This window comes from Procambarus clarkii, chromosome 70, assembly GCF_040958095.1.
Source record: "Procambarus clarkii isolate CNS0578487 chromosome 70, FALCON_Pclarkii_2.0, whole genome shotgun sequence".
Classification (NCBI taxonomy): domain Eukaryota; kingdom Metazoa; phylum Arthropoda; class Malacostraca; order Decapoda; family Cambaridae; genus Procambarus; species Procambarus clarkii.
In genome coordinates, this window is record NC_091219.1 from 29109319 (window position 1) to 29130045 (window position 20727).

Here is a 20727-nt window from a genome sequence, read left to right on the forward strand (position 1 = left end):
CTGCCTGCCTGCCTCCTTCCCAGCCTGCCAGCCTGCTTCCTTCCCAGCCTGCCTCCTTCCCAGCCTGCCAGCCTGCCTCCTTCCCTGCTTGCCAGCCTGCCTCCTTCCCAGCCTGCCAGCCTGCCTCCTTCCCTGCCTGCCAGCCTGCCTCCTTCCCAGCCTGCCTCCTTCCCAGCCTGCCTGCCTGCCTCCTTCCCAGCCTGCCTGCCTGCCTCCTTCCCAGCCTGCCAGCCTGCCTCCTTCCCAGCCTGACAGCCTGCTTCCTTTCCAGCCAGCCTGCCTCCCTCCCTGCCATCATGCTAACGGGTAGTGTGTGTTAGGCTTATCTTCGGGAATGAGCCGGTCTCGCCCCCACCACCAACAAACCACCCGCCCCCCTACATCCCATCTCTCAAGGTCACGCGGTTCAACCGCGTGACTACCACTCACTCCCTGCCTGCAAGCTAGCCTGCCTGCCTGTCTGCCTGCCTGTGCCTGCCTGCCTGTGCCTGCCAGCCTGCCTGCCTGTGCCTGCCAGCCTGCCTTTCCCTTCCTAATTCTCACTACTACTTCCATCCCTTCCTGCCTACCTCCTAGCATCTCTCCCTACCTCCCCCTCCCTCTTAGCATCTCTCCCTACCTCCTAACATCTCTCCCTACCTCCCCCTCCCTCCTAGCATCTCTCTCCCCCTCTCTCACTGATTCTCCCCCCCCCCCCCCTCATTCATACTGCCTCCCACCTAAACTCCATCGTCCATCCACCCACCAGTCAGTATATATATATATATATATATATATATATATATATATATATATATATATATATATATATATATATATATGTGTGTATATATATATTAACTAAAAATATTAAAATTGAATTAAGGTGGTTTATTGCAAATGGTCTTAATCCCAACACTATGCAAGGATTGCATAATGTGTTATCTGTATGCACACAGAAAAATGGTATTCAAAACCAGGTTTTTGTCTTTCTTTATCAATAAAATCATGCACTGAGCATAGTATAGTTAGAAATTCCTGTCTTGATTGCCTTGTTTGCTTGATTCAACACAGGGCTCGCTGTGGTTATTGAGGAGTAAAAAAAATTATCAGTATATCAACTTCACCAAGCACTAAGTTTTCCCACTTATTTGAGTCCCAGTTGCAATATCTTGCAGTCGTCTTATCATCACCTACATTTTCATAGCTGCAAGCATAATATGTCATCACCTAACCTACACTCTCTCTCCTACATACTCTCTCTCTTAACATGCCCTTCCCTTTCACATACACTTGTCTCTTGCCCTCAGAACACTCTTCTTTCACATTCTCTGGAGATAAAATTAGTTAGCCTTTTGTGCTCAGTAATCCTTTTTGCGCTACCGCTCACAGAATGAGTATAATTTTTGCGCTACCGCTCACAGAATGAGTATAATTTTTGCGCTACCGCTCACAGAATGAGTATGGGGTGCACAATAAACTAGCTGCATCCAGCAGCAACAATAAACAAATAAACAAGCTGACTAACTTCTGGGTACTTATTTACTGCTGGGTGAACAGAGAGATTAAGTGAAAGGAAGTGCACCCAACATTTTCTGTACCAGCCGGGATTCTAACCTGGAATTCTTGATTTGTGAGTCAAGAACGAACTCGACTGTACAGAATGAGTATGGTAGTTATAGGGTCTAAGTTTACCATTGCTGAGGACAAGAAGCCTGTTAAGATTTTCTAGGTGCCACAAGACCCGCTACTGACCTTCGCCAGGATGCAACCCCACACCAGTTGGCCAACATTCAGGTATCTACGGTAAGCTGTACAACCTGGGACTCCACCGACTCCCCAGGACTTGTGGAGGCGGCTACTGAGTCTGCCTTGCTCCAATTTATTTTGTCATTGATATATCACGTTGTTTGATTTCCTTGTGTAAATATTACTAATAATAATAAATACTATACAGAAGAACATGATAGAGTGGTTAATTAGTTATTACAGACGATGCATATTTATTAACGGCATTAACGCACACAGTGTTATCCCATGATCGTCATCGCCCCATAATTCACAACAATAACGCACACAGTGGAGACATGTGGCATAGTCGGTGCTGAAGTTAAGGGAGCGGGCACACACAGGTGCCACCACATACTAAATAATATTAAATTCATTACATATTTGGATTTTGTGCTTAAAATCAAAACACAAGATACAGTTTTAAGGTCAGTACATTATTATTTTGTATTTAAAATCAAATCAATAAATCCATTACTAGCAAAGCTGCTAGTAATTTTAAGAATTTGTGCGTTGTTGTCAGAAAGTCAGAATTTCTGAAGAAAATGGTGGTGGGAAGAAATCAATACAAGACATGATGAACTACTTAACCAGCAAACTCGAAGAAGCTGAGAGAAGATACATACAGCACTGAAGGATAAATGGACCAAGAAGAGAATTTTTCCTGAATTTACCCGAGGATAACTATCTCTAGTGGCCTCGACGAGGACAGGAAGCTGACAGCTTGTCAGAGGTCACACCTATTGTCCCCTAAGGTTTTTTTTTTTATAACTGAATAAAATGTGGATACCTGGCTGTGCCGAGTCTGTCCCCCCCACTCCCCCACGCCCCCGTCTCACCTTATTGTCCCTATCTCTCCTCTCCCCTATCTCCCTCCTCACCCTTCTTCCCCTCGTCTCTCTTTCCACACTCGCATCTTTCCCCCTCCCTTCTCTCCCTCAACATCACCCCCTCCCTCCCTCTCTCTTAGAGAAAAACAATATTATTAAGTGCTGAAAACTGCTAAAAAAAAAACTTAAGAAAACAAATCCCCGATTTCAGATCATGAAAATCTCAGGGGTCACGACAGATGCCGATGTTTCTTAAAGAGGTGGCACTGAGGCCGACCCCGACTGGCTCTACCATACCCCCAGCCCATACCCTCCATGTGTCAGCTTGGAAATTTGGGTGAAACTAACCCCAAGCATCTGACCTCAACTTTGGATAAACAGATGAGAATAACAAGCAAAACTGTATAGATTAAATGAAAGAGAAATAAGATGAAATATCGTCGTAAACTAAGAACCTGCCTAAACTACTCCACACCCCCATCAGAAGGAAGATGACTGTGAGTGGATCAGACAAGAGAGAAAGATGCAGCCCAGCCTCCTAAAATGACAGTACCAGTACTTATAGTAACCATGTGGTAGAATGTACAATTATGTCGTGATGGACCACCAGAAAGCAGACTTTTGTATTACTGAATGTGGATAAGCTAGAAACGTTTTCAGATTTATGTTACTAATAAAAACTAACCTAACCATACTAGGAATAATACACGCTATCTGAGGCCTCATAAAGTACATATGTATGCTATACTAAGCCTAGGAATATTTACGTTTGGTTTCAGCTCTACTTTTTTCCAGACTTTATAAAAAGAGTAGAACAAAAAAGTGGCTTACAAAAAAAAGTGGCGAGTATTGGAACTCATTACTAAATGGAGCTGGTATGATCGACCAGTGTTACAAAAAGTATTTTCATTTTAGGAGGATGGCTGACACAGATTCATTGGAAAAGGAGAAAGCCCTGGGGAATAGACTAACACAAATATATTCCCAGAACCACACATCAGGAGAATAACTTCAGCATCACTTCATGGGCCACATCCGAAGTTGGACAAGCTATGTGAGAACTACGCTTGAGTATGCAGCCTCGGTAAGGAACTCCCACCTAATGGGTGGGAGTTATATATCAATTCAGGATCAATTCTATAGTATGACTGCCGAGTTCCTTGTTCGAAACTCGGGAAAGAATCACACTGCGATACTGTTTGACGCTGTTAACCATACCTGGCCAGTAGTAGTCTTGACGGATTCCGTGGTAGGTTTTGTTAAAACCGTAGTGCGAAAGTGCTCCCTGGGCCAGGTGTAGAATAGTGGTCCGCAGGCTGGTAGGAATCACTAGTTGTTCGACGTTGGCCCAATCGTCCTCCTCCTTCAGTTTACTGGGTCTGTATCTACGGTAGAGCAACTCGTTCTCTAGAAAGAACCCAGGTATACTGTCAGGTAAGCCTGGTATACCTGACAGTATACCCAGGTATACTGTCAGGTAACCCAGGTATACTGTCAGGTAACCCAGGTATACTGTCAGGTATACCTGGGTTACCTGACAGTATACCTGGGTTCTTTCTAGAGAACGAGTTGCTCTACCGCAAATACAGACCCAGTAAACTGAAGGAGGAGGACGATTGGGCCAACGTCGAACAACTAGTGATTCCTACCAGCCTGCGGACCACTATTCTACACCTGGCCCAGGGAGCACTTTCGCACTACGGTTTTAACAAAACCTACCACGGAATCCGTCAAGACTACTACTGGCCAGGTATGGTTAACAGCGTCAAACAGTATCGCAGTGTGATTCTTTCCCGAGTTTCGAACAAGGAACTCGGCAGTCATACTATAGAATTGATCCTATGAAGTATGATATATATATATATATATATATATATATATATATATATATTTATATATATATATATATATATATATATATATATATATATATATATATATATATATATATATATATTTATATATTTATATATATATATTTATATATTTATATATTTATATATATATATATATATATATATATATATATATATATATATATATATATATATAACCTACATGAGACCCACTCTTGAGTAAGCTGCCCCGACACAGAAGCTACACGTATGTAAACAAACTTAGATTTTGGTTGATGTATTAACACGAAAGCGCTCAAGTAATTTCTTGTTTAATTTTCCCTTCACGATTATACATTTTTATATGTATAAAACCCCGAACCAAAACAGTTACACATTTTCATATGTATAAACCGCCTGCCAGAAACGCTATGCGTGTTAGTGGATTTGGAAGAGTGTAATAACAGCGATATTATGTACTCTCACAACCCAATGTACTTTCTTGTATATAAATAAATGTATTTCGAAAGAGAAGATTAAATTGTGAGTCTGAACATTGGACAACCGACGCCAAGAAAGGCGGGGTCCAAGAGCTAACAGCTCGATCCTTCAGGGCCAAATAGTAAACACACACAGAGAGTGTAGTGTCAGGAATGAGGGCACTACAAATAACACTCCCCAGCGAACAGGGAAAGGGGTGGTAGTCATTAGGTTTTAATTAAGGGAGTTGGAAGGTCTGAGGCGAAGTTTGCTAAGGAACGCGTGCAGGACGGGCTGAGGAGAGTTCAAGTCTCAATGGCCCAGCTTCAAGTTGGGTGTAGGTCCACCTACACCCGCATTCTACTTCCCTGCGTGTATCTTCCTCCGCTTTAACACAGGCTGGGTGCGGGTGTTCTTTGGTGTGCGGGGGTGTACGTGGGTGTGCGGGGGTGTACGTGGGTGTGAGGGGGTGTGCGGGGGTGTGCGGGGGTGATTGGGAACGTGCATCCTGACCCAGTGTTGTGAGCGGGCGAGGATTTGGGACCAGTGACCCAGTCTCGCGCTCTCCGGCCTTGAGGTTTTACGGATATTGCTAACTGGCCGGCGCCATATTGATTGCCTCTGCCGCCTCCGTTCTCTCTGAGTGACGCAATCTGGAGTGTGTGCGTGTGTGTGTGTGTGGCCGGTAGTGCGGCTTCCCTCATGCGGGTATATGCAATTGTCTACCGTAATTGTCGACATTGTCGACTTGTCATGCCGCGAACTGTATGACAAAGTCTCATCACAGTTGATATTATCCTTTGTATGCGAAACTTTTGTATGGCAAAGTAAGCCAAGTTTCCGACCCGTCTTTTAATAGCATGTTTTCTATTTTTAGAACCAAACATCCATTCTGTAGAGTGTGGGTGCCGATATAGCACCAATCCTGGATGAGCGCACTTCTCTCTTCCATACAATTACCGTTGAAGGCACCAGTGGAAGACTGACACGAATTTTGCTGTTCTTTGCATATTGTAAACCTGACGGCAAACGTTTGTTGTGAGGGTGGATGTAGTCAGCTGTGAGGGGCCGGCGTGCGCATGTGTGCCTCACCGCTGTCAACCCAGACTGGTGCCGCTACCCCCACACCTTGTACATTCTTCACCCTCACAACACCTGCCCTCACACTACCAGTGAGGGAGCCCCGATGTAATGGTTATGCTTTACGAGTGCGTGGAGGGGTGATGGAGTGAGTGTGTGTGTAGAGGGAGTGTAGAGGCTGTGGTGGAGATGTAAAGGGTGGCGGGATGTGGCAGTGGTGGCAGCCGTGTGGCCGCTGGCGCTGGTGGAGGCTCAGTCAACGGTGTGAGGGGATCCTAGCGCCCCAGAGAGAGAAAATAGCCTTAGACGTTGTTACCGTGTCGCCACGTCGCGTTGGTTGGCACTGAGGGCCACGTAGGGCTAGCGGTGCCAAGAGCGTCCATACTAGCCAGAGTGCCAGTGGGGCGGGAGAGGTGCGGGTGACCTAGTGTTGCTTGTGTTGCATGATGAGTGACCCGTGGCCGGGATCTGACCACCTGCTGGCTGTCTCCGCAACACAAGACCGGTGTGTTGACCCGAGAAGAAAAGCCTGAACACAACACAGAAACAGGACAGGAAGTTGCAGGTGGGTGGAGGAGTGTGGTGGTGGAGGAGTTAGTATGATAAATAATGGAGTGTAGTGTGAGGGCAGGACGCCAGCAACATTGTCCACAACCGACAAAGTCGCCACAGCAACACACAAACACCACCGCTCGTCACTGCAATGTCTGGGTGCGCCACGAGTGACCACTAGAAGGGAAATGTGGCTAAAGGGCTCCGGGAGAACACTATATGATAATATTCCTCAACAAGAGACTAAATATAAATATAGGAACTAGAGAAACAGAGAGAAAAGGGGAGATAAAGAGAGAGAGAACCCATCTCTGCTCAACCCACCCACCAGCTTGACGGGGTGGGGTCACAGTGCCCACCAGCTTGACGGGGTGGGGTCACAGTGCCCACCAGCTTGACGGGGTGGGGTCACAGTGCCCACCAGCTTGACGGGGTGGGGTCACAGTGCCCACCAGCTTGACGGGGTGGGGTCACAGTGCCCACCAGCGGGAGGGACCTGCACACCAGCATGGGAGTGAACATGGGCAAGGGTGGAGGGGGCGGCGGGGCCCATGGTGGGGGTGGCGGTGGGGGCATCTTGGACGCTCTCCACCTCACCCAAGGAACACTTCACATCGTCATGCTCGGCCTCGACTCAGCGGGCAAGTCGACCGCTCTCTACCGCCTCAAGTTCGACCAGTACCTCAATACCGTCCCCACCATCGGCTTCAACTGTGAGAAAGTCAAGGGCCTCTCCGGCAGGGCCAAGGTAAGGTGTTAAGTTAGCTGTGTGGCCAGGCTAAAACTTAAGTTTATTATTAATACTCGATACCAACACAAGAATACTAATATTTTGGAACTTAATATAAGAAAGCAATTTAATATTCGAGGCGTAATTGATAATGTTATTGAAATTAATGATCTAATTGATATTAAAATGCTTAGGCTAGCCCATCTTAACCCTTGCACAAAAGCAAGGGTTAAGATGGCCTTTAAGATTAAAGGTCAAGACCTTTAATCAAGGTTAACATTGTGCAAAATGGACCACTAAAACTGTAAGTGGACTCAGAACGTATCAGCTTCACAACGTGTACCCAGAGAGACAACAACGGCACTTTCCTGCACCGTGGGAGATTACCCCTTTCTAATTTTAATCCCTCCCTTTCCACCCAAGAAGCAAATTGAAGGCCAATCTTCGTCTTGAGGCAAAGCTCAACGCCTTAAGCCATCTTAATTCTCTGCTCAAGACATATATACACAGATGATTGTCTACCCCGCCCCACGGGTGCAGCTGGAGGTACTGTTCTTATTGATATGTATATGTATTTGTGTACATGTGTATATACACACACACACACATATATATATATATATATATATATATATATGTCGTACCTAGTAGCCAGAACTCACTTCTCAGCCTACTATTCAAGGCCCGATTTGCCTAATAAGCCAAGTTTTCCTGAATTAATATATTTACTATATTTTTTTTCTTATGAAATGATAAAGCAACCCTTTTCTCTATGTATGAGGTCAATTTTTTTTTATTGGAGTTAAAATTAACGTAGATATATGACCGAACCTAACCAACCCTACCTAACCTAACCTAACCTATATTTATCGGTAAGGTTAGGTTAGGTAGCCAAAAAAAGCTAGGTTAGGTTAGGTTAGGTAGGTTAGGTAGACGAAAAAACATTAATTCATGAAAACTTGGCTTATTAGGCAAATCGGGCCTTGAATAGTAGGCTGAGAAGTGCGTTCTGGCTATTAGGTACGACATATATATATATATATATATATATATATATATATATATATATATATATATGTATGTATATGTACATGTGTAATATTAATAAGAGTGGTGTAACTAGCTTCACAAGCCTGTCACTCGCTAAGCTAAACCAACTCTGGGGTTCAGTTCCTCAATTATGTGCCTCTGTAACCCTTTCCACCACCGCCCGTGGGATGGGTATGGGGTGCATAATAAAGAAATGAAATGAAAATAAGGTAGAGTTGTTGTGACAATTGTTGGAAGGTCCGTGTAAACAACTGGACCTCCACCCTTCACGCCCAACTGTTGGTCACACTCTTGCACTCACTCACATGGGTACAAGTCTCCAAACTTGATACATTAATTGATTGTTTATCATCCTTAATTGTTCTCAACTCTTTAAGACAAGTATAACATGCTCGTGTCTGAAGCTTGATATAAATATAACAATATTATTAATAATTCGTTTTGTCGGGGACAGTGAGCTTGTATTATATATATATATATATATATATATATATATATATATATATATATATATATATATATATATATATATATATATATATATATATATATATATATACATACATACATATACACTTTAGGCTTATATCGAGGTCCTTCCTAATGCAACCCTTCAACAGTTGATTAAGTCCCGGGTACAATACCTATTTACTGCTAGGTGGACAGATGCATTTAGTGAAGAATGGAGTGGTGGAGGTAGACTCCCTCCCTACACGGGTTGTGGAGTGGTGGAGGTAGACTCCCTCCCTACACGGGTTGTGGAGTGGTGGAGGTAGACTCCCTCACTACACGGGTTGTGGAGTGGTGGAGGTAGACTCCCTCCCTACACGGGTTGTGGAGTGGTGGAGGTAGACTCCCTCACTACACGGGTTGTGGAGTGGTGGAGGTAGACTCCCTCCCTACACGGGTTGTGGAGTGGTGGAGGTAGACTCCCTCCCTACACGGGTTGTGGAGTGGTGGAGGTAGACTCCCTCCCTACACGGGTTGTGGAGTGGTGGAGGTAGACTCCCTCCCTACAAGGGTTGTGGAGTGGTGGAGGTAGACTCCCTCCCTACACGGGTTGTGGAGTGGTGGAGGTAGACTCCCTCCCTACACGGGTTGTGGAGTGGTGGAGGTAGACTCCCTCCCTACAAGGGTTGTGGAGTGGTGGAGGTAGACTCCCTCACTACACGGGTTGTGGAGTGGTGGAGGTAGACTCCCTCCCTACACGGGTTGTGGAGTGGTGGAGGTAGACTCCCTCCCTACAAGGGTTGTGGAGTGGTGGAGGTAGACTCCCTCACTACACGGGTTGTGGAGTGGTGGAGGTAGACTCCCTCCCTACAAGGGTTGTGGAGTGGTGGAGGTAGACTCCCTCCCTACACGGGTTGTGGAGTGGTGGAGGTAGACTCCCTCCCTACAAGGGTTGTGGAGTGGTGGAGGTAGACTCCCTCCCTACAAGGGTTGTGGAGTGGTGGAGGTAGACTCCCTCACTACACGGGTTGTGGAGTGGTGGAGGTAGACTCCCTCCCTACACGGGTTGTGGAGTGGTGGAGGTAGACTCCCTCCCTACAAGGGTTGTGGAGTGGTGGAGGTAGACTCCCTCACTACACGGGTTGTGGAGTGGTGGAGGTAGACTCCCTCCCTACACGGGTTGTGGAGTGGTGGAGGTAGACTCCCTCCCTACAAGGGTTGTGGAGTGGTGGAGGTAGACTCCCTCACTACACGGGTTGTGGAGTGGTGGAGGTAGACTCCCTCCCTACACGGGTTGTGGAGTGGTGGAGGTAGACTCCCTCACTACACGGGTTGTGGAGTGGTGGAGGTAGACTCCCTCCCTACACGGGTTGTGGAGTGGTGGAGGTAGACTCCCTCACTACACGGGTTGTGGAGTGGTGGAGGTAGATTCACTTACAGAAAACAAATCCAAAACTCAAAATTTGGGGAATTAAAAAAATCTTGGGCGTGATATAGAAAGGTTATGAAGAAAATGCCGTCTAAATAAAAAAAAAAATTACGCTATTAAAATAATTAATTTCCGATAATCTGCAATAACATTACTTTGAATAAAATTACGTTCATTTACATATATATTTACAATATTTTCTGTGTTACGTGTAATATTTGACTTTAAATTCGCATCTGGCAGGTTCGAAATCGGAAATATAATCAGTGTCGTGGGCGGCGATAGACAATGGTAGTGGTGGCCTCAGAGTTGTGATAGACAATGGTAGTGGTGGCCTCAGAGTGGTGATAGACAATGGTAGTGGTGGCCTCAGAGTGGTGATAGACTATGGTAGTGGTGGCCTCAGAGTGGTGATAGACAATGGTAGTGGTGGCCTCAGAGTGGTGATAGACAATGGTAGTGGTGGCCTCAGAGTGGTGATAGACAATGGTAGTGGTGGCCTCAGAGTGGTGTCCAGGGCGACGCTGGGATAAGACTCCATGCCCTCTGGGGATCATCAAAGGCTAGCTAATCAAAGCATCAAGCGGCCGCCTGCCTGTTATTGGCGAGTTAAACATCACAGGAAGAACACAATGTTAGCCCATCAGTGTAGCAACGTTGATACACTCAATATGGTCTACATTAATTCTGATGTAACTTTCTTGGTGGAACAACCATAGGAAAGGTATATATATATATATAACCCTTCCCACACACACACGTGTGAATGTTCAAGTGTCGACGTTTCTGTCCGTCCTGGGACAGGAGTCATCAACATGTACGAAACCTGTACATCTTTCCTCAATCTTGGCGACTTATTTACACGTATTAAACAGTGTATGCGCTCCTAAGCACTACGAAGTTGTTTATAACAATAATAACCTTGGGTTGTGAAGTTCCCCAGCTCGTAAACGGTTTAATAAGTGTAAACAAAGCCACCATCATAGAGGAAAGATGTACAGGTTTCGTAAATGCTTGATGACTCCTGGCTCCTGGACATTTATCAAGTCATAGGTGAGCAACAGTCAAATAAATCACGACCAGAAGATCTCAGTTAATAGTGCATAACCTCGGAGGGAGAGGAGTAAGGCGGTCAAAATAAAGGTAAAATATAGTTGCCCACACGAGTGGGACACATGGAGCTCCCAGACCTGTGTGGGACACATGGAGCTCCCAGACCTGTGTGGGACACATGGAGCTCCCAGACCTGTGTGGGACACATGGAGCTCCCAGACCTGTGTGGGACACATGGAGCTCGCAGACCTGTGTGGGACACATGGAGCTCCCAGACCTGTGTGGGACACATGGAGCTCCCAGACCTGTGTGGGACACATGGAGCTCCCAGACCTGTGTGGGACACATGGAGCTCCCAGACCTGTGTGGGACACATGGAGCTGCCAGACCTGTGTGGGACACATGGAGCTGCCAGACCTGTGTGGGACACATGGAGCTGCCAGACCTGTGTGGGACACATGGAGCTCCCAGACCTGTATGGGACACATGGAGCTCCTAGACCTGTGTGGGACACATGGAGCGCCCAGACCTGTGTGGGACACATGGAGCTCCCAGACCTGTGTGGGACACATGGAGCTCCTAGACCTGTGTGGGACACATGGAGCTCCCAGACCTGTGTGGAACACATGGAGCTCCTAGACCTGTGTGGGACACATGGAGCTCCCAGACCTGTGTGGAACACATGGAGCTCCTAGACCTGTGTGGGACACATGGAGCTCCCAGACCTGTGTGGGACACATGGAGCTCCCAGACCTGTGTGGGACACATGGAGCTCCCAGACCTGTGTGGGACACATGGAGCTCCCAGAGCTGTGTGGGACACATGGAGCTCCCAGACCTGTGTGGGACACATGGAGCTCCCAGAGTTGTGTGGGACACATGGAGCTCCCAGACCTGTGTGGGACACATGGAGCTCCCAGACCTGTGTGGGACACATGGAGCTCCCAGAGCTGTGTGGGACACATGGAGCTCCCAGACCTGTGTGGGACACATGGAGCTCCCAGACCTGTGTGGGACACATGGAGCTCCCAGACCTGTGTGGGACACATGGAGCTCCCAGAGCTGTGTGGGACACATGGAGCTCCCAGACCTGTGTGGGACACATGGAGCTCCCAGAGTTGTGTGGGACACATGGAGCTCCCAGACCTGTGTGGGACACATGGAGCTCCCAGAGCTGTGTGGGACACATGGAGCTCCCAGAGCTGTGTGGGACACATGGAGCTCCCAGAGCTGTGTGGGACACATGGAGCTCCCAGAGTTGTGTGGGACACATGGAGCTCCCAGACCTGTGTGGGACACATGGAGCTCCTAGACCTGTGTGGGACACATGGAGCTCCCAGACCTGTGTGGGACACATGGAGCTCCCAGAGCTGTGTGGGACACATGGAGCTCCCAGACCTGTGTGGGACACATGGAGCTCCCAGAGTTGTGTGGGACACATGGAGCTCCCAGAGCTGTGTGGGACACATGGAGCTCCCAGAGCTGTGTGGGACACATGGAGCTCCCAGAGCTGTGTGGGACACATGGAGCTCCCAGACCTGTGTGGGACACATGGAGCTCCCAGAGCTGTGTGGGACACATGGAGCTCCCAGAGCTGTGTGGGACACATGGAGCTCCCAGAGCTGTGTGGGACACATGGAGCTCCCAGAGCTGTGTGGGACACATGGAGCTCCCAGAGCTGTGTGGGACACATGGAGCTCCCAGAGCTGTGTGGGACACATGGAGCTCCCAGAGCTGTGTGGGACACATGGAGCTCCCAGACCTGTGTGGGACACATGGAGCTGCCAGACCTGTGTGGGACACATGGAGCTCCCAGACCTGTATGGGACACATGGAGCTCCCAGACCTGTGTGGGACACATGGAGCTGCCAGACCTGTGTGGGACACATGGAGCTGCCAGACCTGTGTGGGACACATGGAGCTCCCAGACCTGTATGGGACACATGGAGCTCCTAGACCTGTGTGGGACACATGGAGCGCCCAGACCTGTGTGGGACACATGGAGCTCCCAGACCTGTGTGGAACACATGGAGCTCCTAGACCTGTGTGGGACACATGGAGCTGCCAGACCTGTGTGGGACACATGGAGCTCCCAGACCTGTATGGGACACATGGAGCTCCCAGACCTGTGTGGGACACATGGAGCTCCTAGACCTGTGTGGGACACATGGAGCTCCCAGACCTGTGTGGGACACATGGAGCTCCCAGAGCTGTGTGGGACACATGGAGCTCCCAGAGCTGTGTGGGACACATGGAGCTCCCAGAGCTGTGTGGGACACATGGAGCTCCCAGAGCTGTGTGGGACACATGGAGCTCCCAGAGCTGTGTGGGACACATGGCAGCCAACAAGCACCGGTGAACACACACTAAAGGACGACCTGAGAAAACTAGAGGAATGGTCTCGGAAATGGCTACCCAAGTTTAACTCAGGTAAGTGTAAAGTAATGAAGTTCGGTGAAGGGAGCAGGAGGCTGAACACAAGGTACCATCTGGGAGGTGATATCCTGCAAGAGTCAAATAGAGAGAAACATCTGGGGGTTGATATCACACCGAACCTGTCCGCAGAGGCCCCACATGAAAAGGATATCATCAGCGGCATATGCTAGGTTGGCCAACATAAGAACTTCCTTTAGAAACTTGTGTAAGGAATCGTTCAGGACCTTGCATACCACTTATGTCAGACCAATACTGTAGTATGCAGCTCCAGCCTGGAGTCCATACCTAAACACAAGACAAAGTTAGAGAAGATTCAGAGGTATGCCACCAGAACTGAGAGGTATGAGTTACAAGGAAAGGCTACGGGAGCTAAACCTCTCGTCCCTGGAAGACAGAAGAGTTAGGGAAGACATGATCACCACGTACAAAATTATCAGAGGCATTGACAGGGTGGACAATGACAAACTATTTAGAATGGATGGTACGCGAACAAGAGGACACAGGTGGAAACTTAGTACCCATATGAGCCACAGAGACATTAGAAATTATTTTTTTCAGTGTCAGAGTAGTTAACAAATGGAAAGTGATGTGGTGGAGGCTGACTCCATACACAGTTTGAAATGTACATATGCTAGAGCCCAATAGGCTCAGAAATGAATACACCAGTTGATTGGCAGTGGAGAGGCGGGACCAAAGAGCCGAAGATCAACCCCCGCAAGGACTCCCAGGTGAGTACAAGATGACTCTCAAAGTTCCAACAGAGGAGAGTGCAAGTGTTCACACCTCACACTACTAACAGACGCAACAACAGTTAAAAGGATCTATATAATTTGTCTATATAATCTGATAAACAACAATAACACCAAAGAAAGAACACTGCATAAAGATGGCGCCACCGGCGTCCGCCAACAATGACGTCACTAAAGCATTATATCTCCAGATCCTTCTATACATAACTCGCTAAAAACGCGAATATGTTCTCATTTTGATCACCAAATATATAACTCGCTAACACAGCACAAAGAATATTTTAGCAGCGGATATTTCGCCAGGTTTATTTACAGGTAAACACACATTAATTGAACTGGAAATTATTTCCTGCATTAGAACAGCGGTCTATAACGAGTCTGTGTCGCTTTGTTTGTTTGTCTTGCTTCTCTCTCCTCTGTATTGACCTGTCTGGTGACCTGTCTGGTGACCTGAGAGTCTGTCTAGTGACCTGAGAGTCTGTCTGGTGACCTGTCTGGTGACCTGAGAGTCTGTCTAGTGACCTGTCTGGTGACCTGAGAGTCTGTCTAGTGACCTGTCTGGTGACCTGAGAGTCTGTCTAGTGACCTGTCTGGTGACCTGTCTGGTGACCTTTCTGGTGACCTGAGAGTCTGTCTAGTGACCTGTCTGGTGACCTGAGAGTCTGTCTAGTGACCTGTCTGGTGACCTGAGAGTCTGTCTAGTGACCTGTCTGGTGACCTGTCTGATGACCTGTCTGGTGACCTGTCTGGTGACCTGAGAGTCTGTCTAGTGACCTGAGAGTCTGTCTGGTGACCTGTCTGGTGACCTGAGAGTCTGTCTAGTGACCTGTCTGGTGACCTGAGAGTCTGTCTAGTGACCTGTCTGGTGACCTGAGAGTCTGTCTAGTGACCTGTCTGGTGACCTGTCTGGTGACCTTTCTGGTGACCTGAGAGTCTGTCTAGTGACCTGTCTGGTGACCTGAGAGTCTGTCTAGTGACCTGTCTGGTGACCTGAGAGTCTGTCTAGTGACCTGTCTGGTGGCCTGTCTGGTGGCCTGTCTGGTTATGTCTAGGCACCTGTTACTGTCTATAAATCCGTCTGTCTGTGTCAAGAGACCTGTCAGTGTCACACTATGTGTTGACCTGTGTCTAGTGATCTGCTGATTGGTCTTTAGTCTTGTAGTGTGGTAGGCTGGTATTGTGGTAGACTGGTAGTGTGGTAGTGTGGTAGACTGGTAGTGTGGTAGACTGGTAGTGTGGTAGACTGGTAGTGTGGTAGGGCGTCAAGCACCACTGGACACTCTGGGTCACACGACTCAGTAAAGACAATATCGACCAGCACCTCCCCCCTCCCTCCCCCTTCCCCCTCCCTCTTCCTGGCTAATAACTGCTACTACAGAGGGACCTCTTGCTAAACATTTTCTTCCCTTCCATCCCCTCCCACGCTCAGGTCAGCGCGTCCCTCCACCCACTCTGCCCCCCACCCACTTTCCCATTCCACATCACACTGCTCCCTCCACGCTGGAATAGATGGCTATATCCATTCCATGTATGCTCTCTCCTCCTCCTGCCTTCTTCTACTAATATTGGAGACTCTCCATCTATTTTATACGCTCTTGTGGACGTGAGTCGCTGTCATATTCACGGTGACCCAAGAGAGGCCTTTCTCCCTCTCTCTCGTGTTCTCCCTCACCCTTGTGTGTTCTCCCTCACCCTTGTGTGTTCTCACTCACCCTTGTATGTCCTCCCTCACCTTTGTGTGTCCTCCCTCACCCTTGTGTGTCCTCCCTCACCCTTGTGTGTCCTCCCTCACCCTTGTGTGTCCTCTCTCACCCTTGTGTGTCCTCTCTCACCCTTGTGTGTTCTCCCTCACCCTTGTGTGTTCTCCCTCACCCTTGTGTGTCCTCTCTCACCCTTGTGTGTCCTCTCTCACCCTTGTGTGTCCTCCCTCACCCTTGTGTGTTCTCCCTCACCCTTGTATGTCCTCCCTCACCCTTGTGTGTTCTCCCTCACCCTTGTGTGTCCTCTCTCACCCTTGTGTGTCCTCTCTCACCCTTGTGTGTCCTCTCTCACCCTTGTGTGTCCTCCCTCACCCTTGTGTGTCCTCTCTCACCCTTGTATGTCCTCCCTCACCTTTGTGTGTCCTCCCTCACCCTTGTGTGTCCTCCCTCACCCTTGTGTGTCCTCCCTCACCCTTGTGTGTCCTCTCTCACCCTTGTGTGTCCTCTCTCACCCTTGTGTGTCCTCTCTCACCCTTGTGTGTCCTCCCTCACCCTTGTGTGTTCTCCCTCACCCTTGTGTGTTCTCCCTCACCCTTGTGTGTCCTCTCTCACTCTTGTATGTTGGAAGATCTTTAATAAGTTTATGCATTGTATTCATTATTAAGCGTTGTATTTTGACGTATACTTTACCTAAGGCCAAAAATCATCGTACTAGAAAATGGTGGCGGCTCGCGAAAAGGACATAATGTTCCGTTTTCTGTTTTGGGTCCTCTGGTAGGTTAGGATAAAGGCACTTTAATACGACAGTTTCTTGACGTTGGGGAGCACTAGGAGGACGGGCTGGGTATACTACCCAAGGGTATACACCCCTATCCCTCACTCCCCAACTCTCCCTCTCCCATCCTCTCCCCTATTCTCTAACTCTCTATCCCTGAACCCTTCGTAAATCCGGTAACTGATTTATCTTAAATCCCGTTCGACCTCGTTCCCAAATCCCCCCAAACTCACCTCCATGTATATCAATCAATTTGTGTATGTATTCTTTCCTCTCTCACAATCTCTCTCACCTGAATCCCTCTCTCATTCTCCCTCACTCTCATTACCATATCCTGTCAACTCATTCACAGTGCAATAACAAATGTATTTTTTTTTACGAAATTGTAGAAATATGTTACAATTTTTTTAAACAAAATCAGTGAGGTGTGTAATTGTATTTTGTTCAATGGGGCAAGAGTCTGGGAGAGGAGGCCTGGAAGACAAGGGAAAGGGGCTGGAAGAGAGGCGGGGAGGTGGGTAGACTGGAAGGAAGAGAGGGATGAAAAGTGACAGAGTGAGAGAGACAGAGGGAGAGGGTGAAGAGTGAGAATCAAGGCTGGAAAAGAAAGGTGAAGGATGAGAAGGTTTATATGTGAGGAAGGTGAGAAAGGTTCAATTATGAGTAACTGAAAATGAGGAATATCAATTAAAGTTTAATAACAATAATGATATAACAACAATTTAACATGTAAAATAATCACAATAATTTTAAGTTTAAGAAGAAGAGGACAAGACTGTAAATGACTTACACACTCCCAGTCACCCGGGAGACTGTATTATCTCTCGAGAGTAACTGCTAACTGTTGGCAAGTTTGTCTCAAGTAGCCGTAGTGTTCAGCACCTGAAGCTTACACCATCACCACAACCAGCTACACACACACACGCCTTATGAACCATCATCTGAACAACAGATGAACACAGAGAAGCTCACATGCAAAGCTTCAGCTTAATGATTCTAATGGAAGCATTAAGAAAAGAGTTCTTAGAGAGAGAGAGAGAGAGAGAGAGAGAGAGAGAGAGAGAGAGGGAGAGGGAGAGGAGAGAGAGAGAGAGAGAGAGAGAGAGAGAGAGAGAGAGAGAGAGAGAGAGAGAGAGAGAGAGAGAGAGAGAGAGAGAGAGAGAGAGAGAGAGAGAGCGCAAACATCAGGAGGGAAGACACACATGGTAACAGCTCCCCCCCCCCCAACACCTACTCTCTTTAACGAGCCAATCAAAACTCGGGGACAGATGAGAGGGGAAGTTGTGATTCATGACGGGTGAGAGCTGTTACGTTGACGCTAACGAGGCTAACTCTGGCGGGCTGGATGACTGTGGCTCTATACACCCAGTACTCTTCACTCCCAGTCACGCCCGATATGAATTGGGAATAACCCCGTTTTCTAAATCTTCATTTCCTCACTTAATGATGGATTTTTCAGTGTGTTTAGGTGGGAAATGTCTTGCTCAGTTTCACTGTCTGTCATAATATGTTTTTGTTGTCTCTTATAATTTGTTGCTTTGAATTGGTTTGTTGCTTTGAATTGGTTTGTTCATGTTTGTCAAAGCAGGATTCTTTGGTGATTATCCTCTCTGTTTCTGTCTTATGTTTGGTTGTCTGTGTTTCTTATCTGTATCTGTTCTTCTTTAGTTCTTCCTCCTCCTCCCCTTCCCAACACCCTCTCCCCCACCAAAGTCTTGGAACCTTAAAACTTTAAACATTAGTGTCATAGTCACTTAAAAGTGTCCAAGTGAAACTATCACTCTGCAGCGGTGATTCCCTTTGGTCTCTGTCACGTTATGACTGTAAGGCTTTGATTAATGTCACGTTGGTCACTGTGAGAGTGGGAGAGGGAAGGTGGGGAGGAGAGGAGAGGTGGAGGGGGAGTGGGGAGAGAACAGGGGTGCGGATGGAGAGGAGCAGTGGATAACTACTCTTCTGATATAATGCTATAATGACAAAACCATACAAATCGATGTTAGAGAGAACGAATATAGGGAGAGAGAGAGAGAGAGGGGGGGGAGGGAGGGAGAGAGGATTATAATTATCAACACTTGGAACACGACAACAAGCCCTGCCGTCTACTGCTAAATATGAAGAATTATAGATGATTTGTGTTATGACGGCCCAGCCCGTCCACCCTAGCCCGTCGTCCCCAGCCCGTCCTCTCCTACTGTAGGTCTACCAGACGAAGGGTGAGGGTGGGGGGGGGTAGTGGTAGACAGGAGCAGGGTATTGGGAAGGAGGTAAAACAAGTTTATCGTGACTCGTCAGTCATGTTGGTGGACATGTTGGCCGGCATCCCTCAAGACGGTGGCCTCACTCTTGCCTGTCACTCAAGCCAAGAGTCATTCCACTGCTTCACGGATTAATTACCAAGGGAGGAGGAGAGGGAGAGGGGTGTTAGGGATGTGGTGGGGTGTGGGGGGGAGGGGGGGAAGAGCTGATTGGATCTTGTGGTGGTTGGGTGACAGCCAGTTGGATACAGCAGTAGGAGATGAGAGAGAGAGAGAGAGAGAGAGAGAGAGAGAGAGAGAGAGAGAGAGAGAGAGAGAGAGAGAGAGAGAGAGAGAGAGAGAGATAGATCAGGTGCCCCTAAGAATCACATGAGAAAAGCGAATGACATCTTCCTAACAAAAGAAATAGTAAATAAAAATACTTGCATATTAGACAACACGTACGAGGCTACGTTGAAATTTTAGTTCCGAGTGGCTAAATCTAAAACAACAAACATGCACAAAACCCAAGATGTAAAAACATTACAAATTCTTGAACCAATCCACATAAAAATAGAACAACCTACCATGAACACCCAAATCACGGAACTATTTACTCTACCCACCATGAGAGTAAGGACAAGACCGGAACATAACGATGCCAACACAGAAGACACTGTTCAACATAATAGGCCTATTACACCTGATTAATATATATATATATGTATATATTATATATATATATATATATATATATATATATATATATATATATATATATATATATATGTATATATTATATATATATATATATATATATATATATATATATATAATATATATATATATATATATATATATATATATATATATATATATATATATATATATATATATATATATATATATATATATATTTTATATATATATAAAGGAAAAGGTGTGTGTGTGTGTGTGTGAGAAGGTAGAGTGTCTGGAGGAAACAAAGTTCAGCAACATGACCCCACGCAGCCAATTAGTCCTCATCACCGTAATATTGGAAATAAAGGGATAACTTTTGAACATCTTCTGGCCGCTTGTCCTAGTTGATGCCACTAGAGACTCCCCGTTAGATAAATGCAGCTAACATAACACCCAAGTGAAGGGAGGCGTGAGGGCGCGCACTCTCGGTGTGACGGTGTCACTCTCGGTGTGACGGTGTCACTCTCGGCGTGACGGTGTCACTCTCGGTGTGACGGTGTCACTCTCGGTGTGACGGTGTCACTCTCGGTGTGACGGTGTCACTCTCGGTGTGACGGTGTCACTCTCGGTGTGACGGTGTCACTCTCGGTGTGACGGTGTCACTCTCGGTGTGACGGTGTCACTCTCGGTGTGACGGTATCACTCTCGGTGTGACGGTGTCACTCTCGGTGTGAAGGTGTCACTCTCACAACCTCACAGTCCTTCCCACTTGTCACCAAAAAAAGAAAACCACTAATTCCGGCACCGCTGGCACTGTGGGCGGGTAACTTGGCAGACACCAGGCAGCCTCTTGAGTGCCACCACCCGCAGTCGTTTGTGGCCCCCTCCCCCCCCCCC

At 47.3% G+C, this 20727-nt stretch overlaps 1 protein-coding gene across 1 annotated transcript in view; it reads left to right on the forward strand.

The window, feature by feature from the left end:
* The first annotated feature begins 5871 nt into the window (after positions 1-5871).
* The window catches only part of LOC123775319 (ADP-ribosylation factor-like protein 4C), a 49234-nt gene continuing 34378 nt past the window's right edge, over positions 5872-20727 (forward strand). The window contains exon 1 of the mRNA XM_069311843.1: positions 5872-7292. Coding sequence (XP_069167944.1) covers positions 7053-7292 — 240 coding nt within the window. The 5' untranslated portion in view covers positions 5872-7052. The remainder of the gene's footprint in view (positions 7293-20727) is intronic.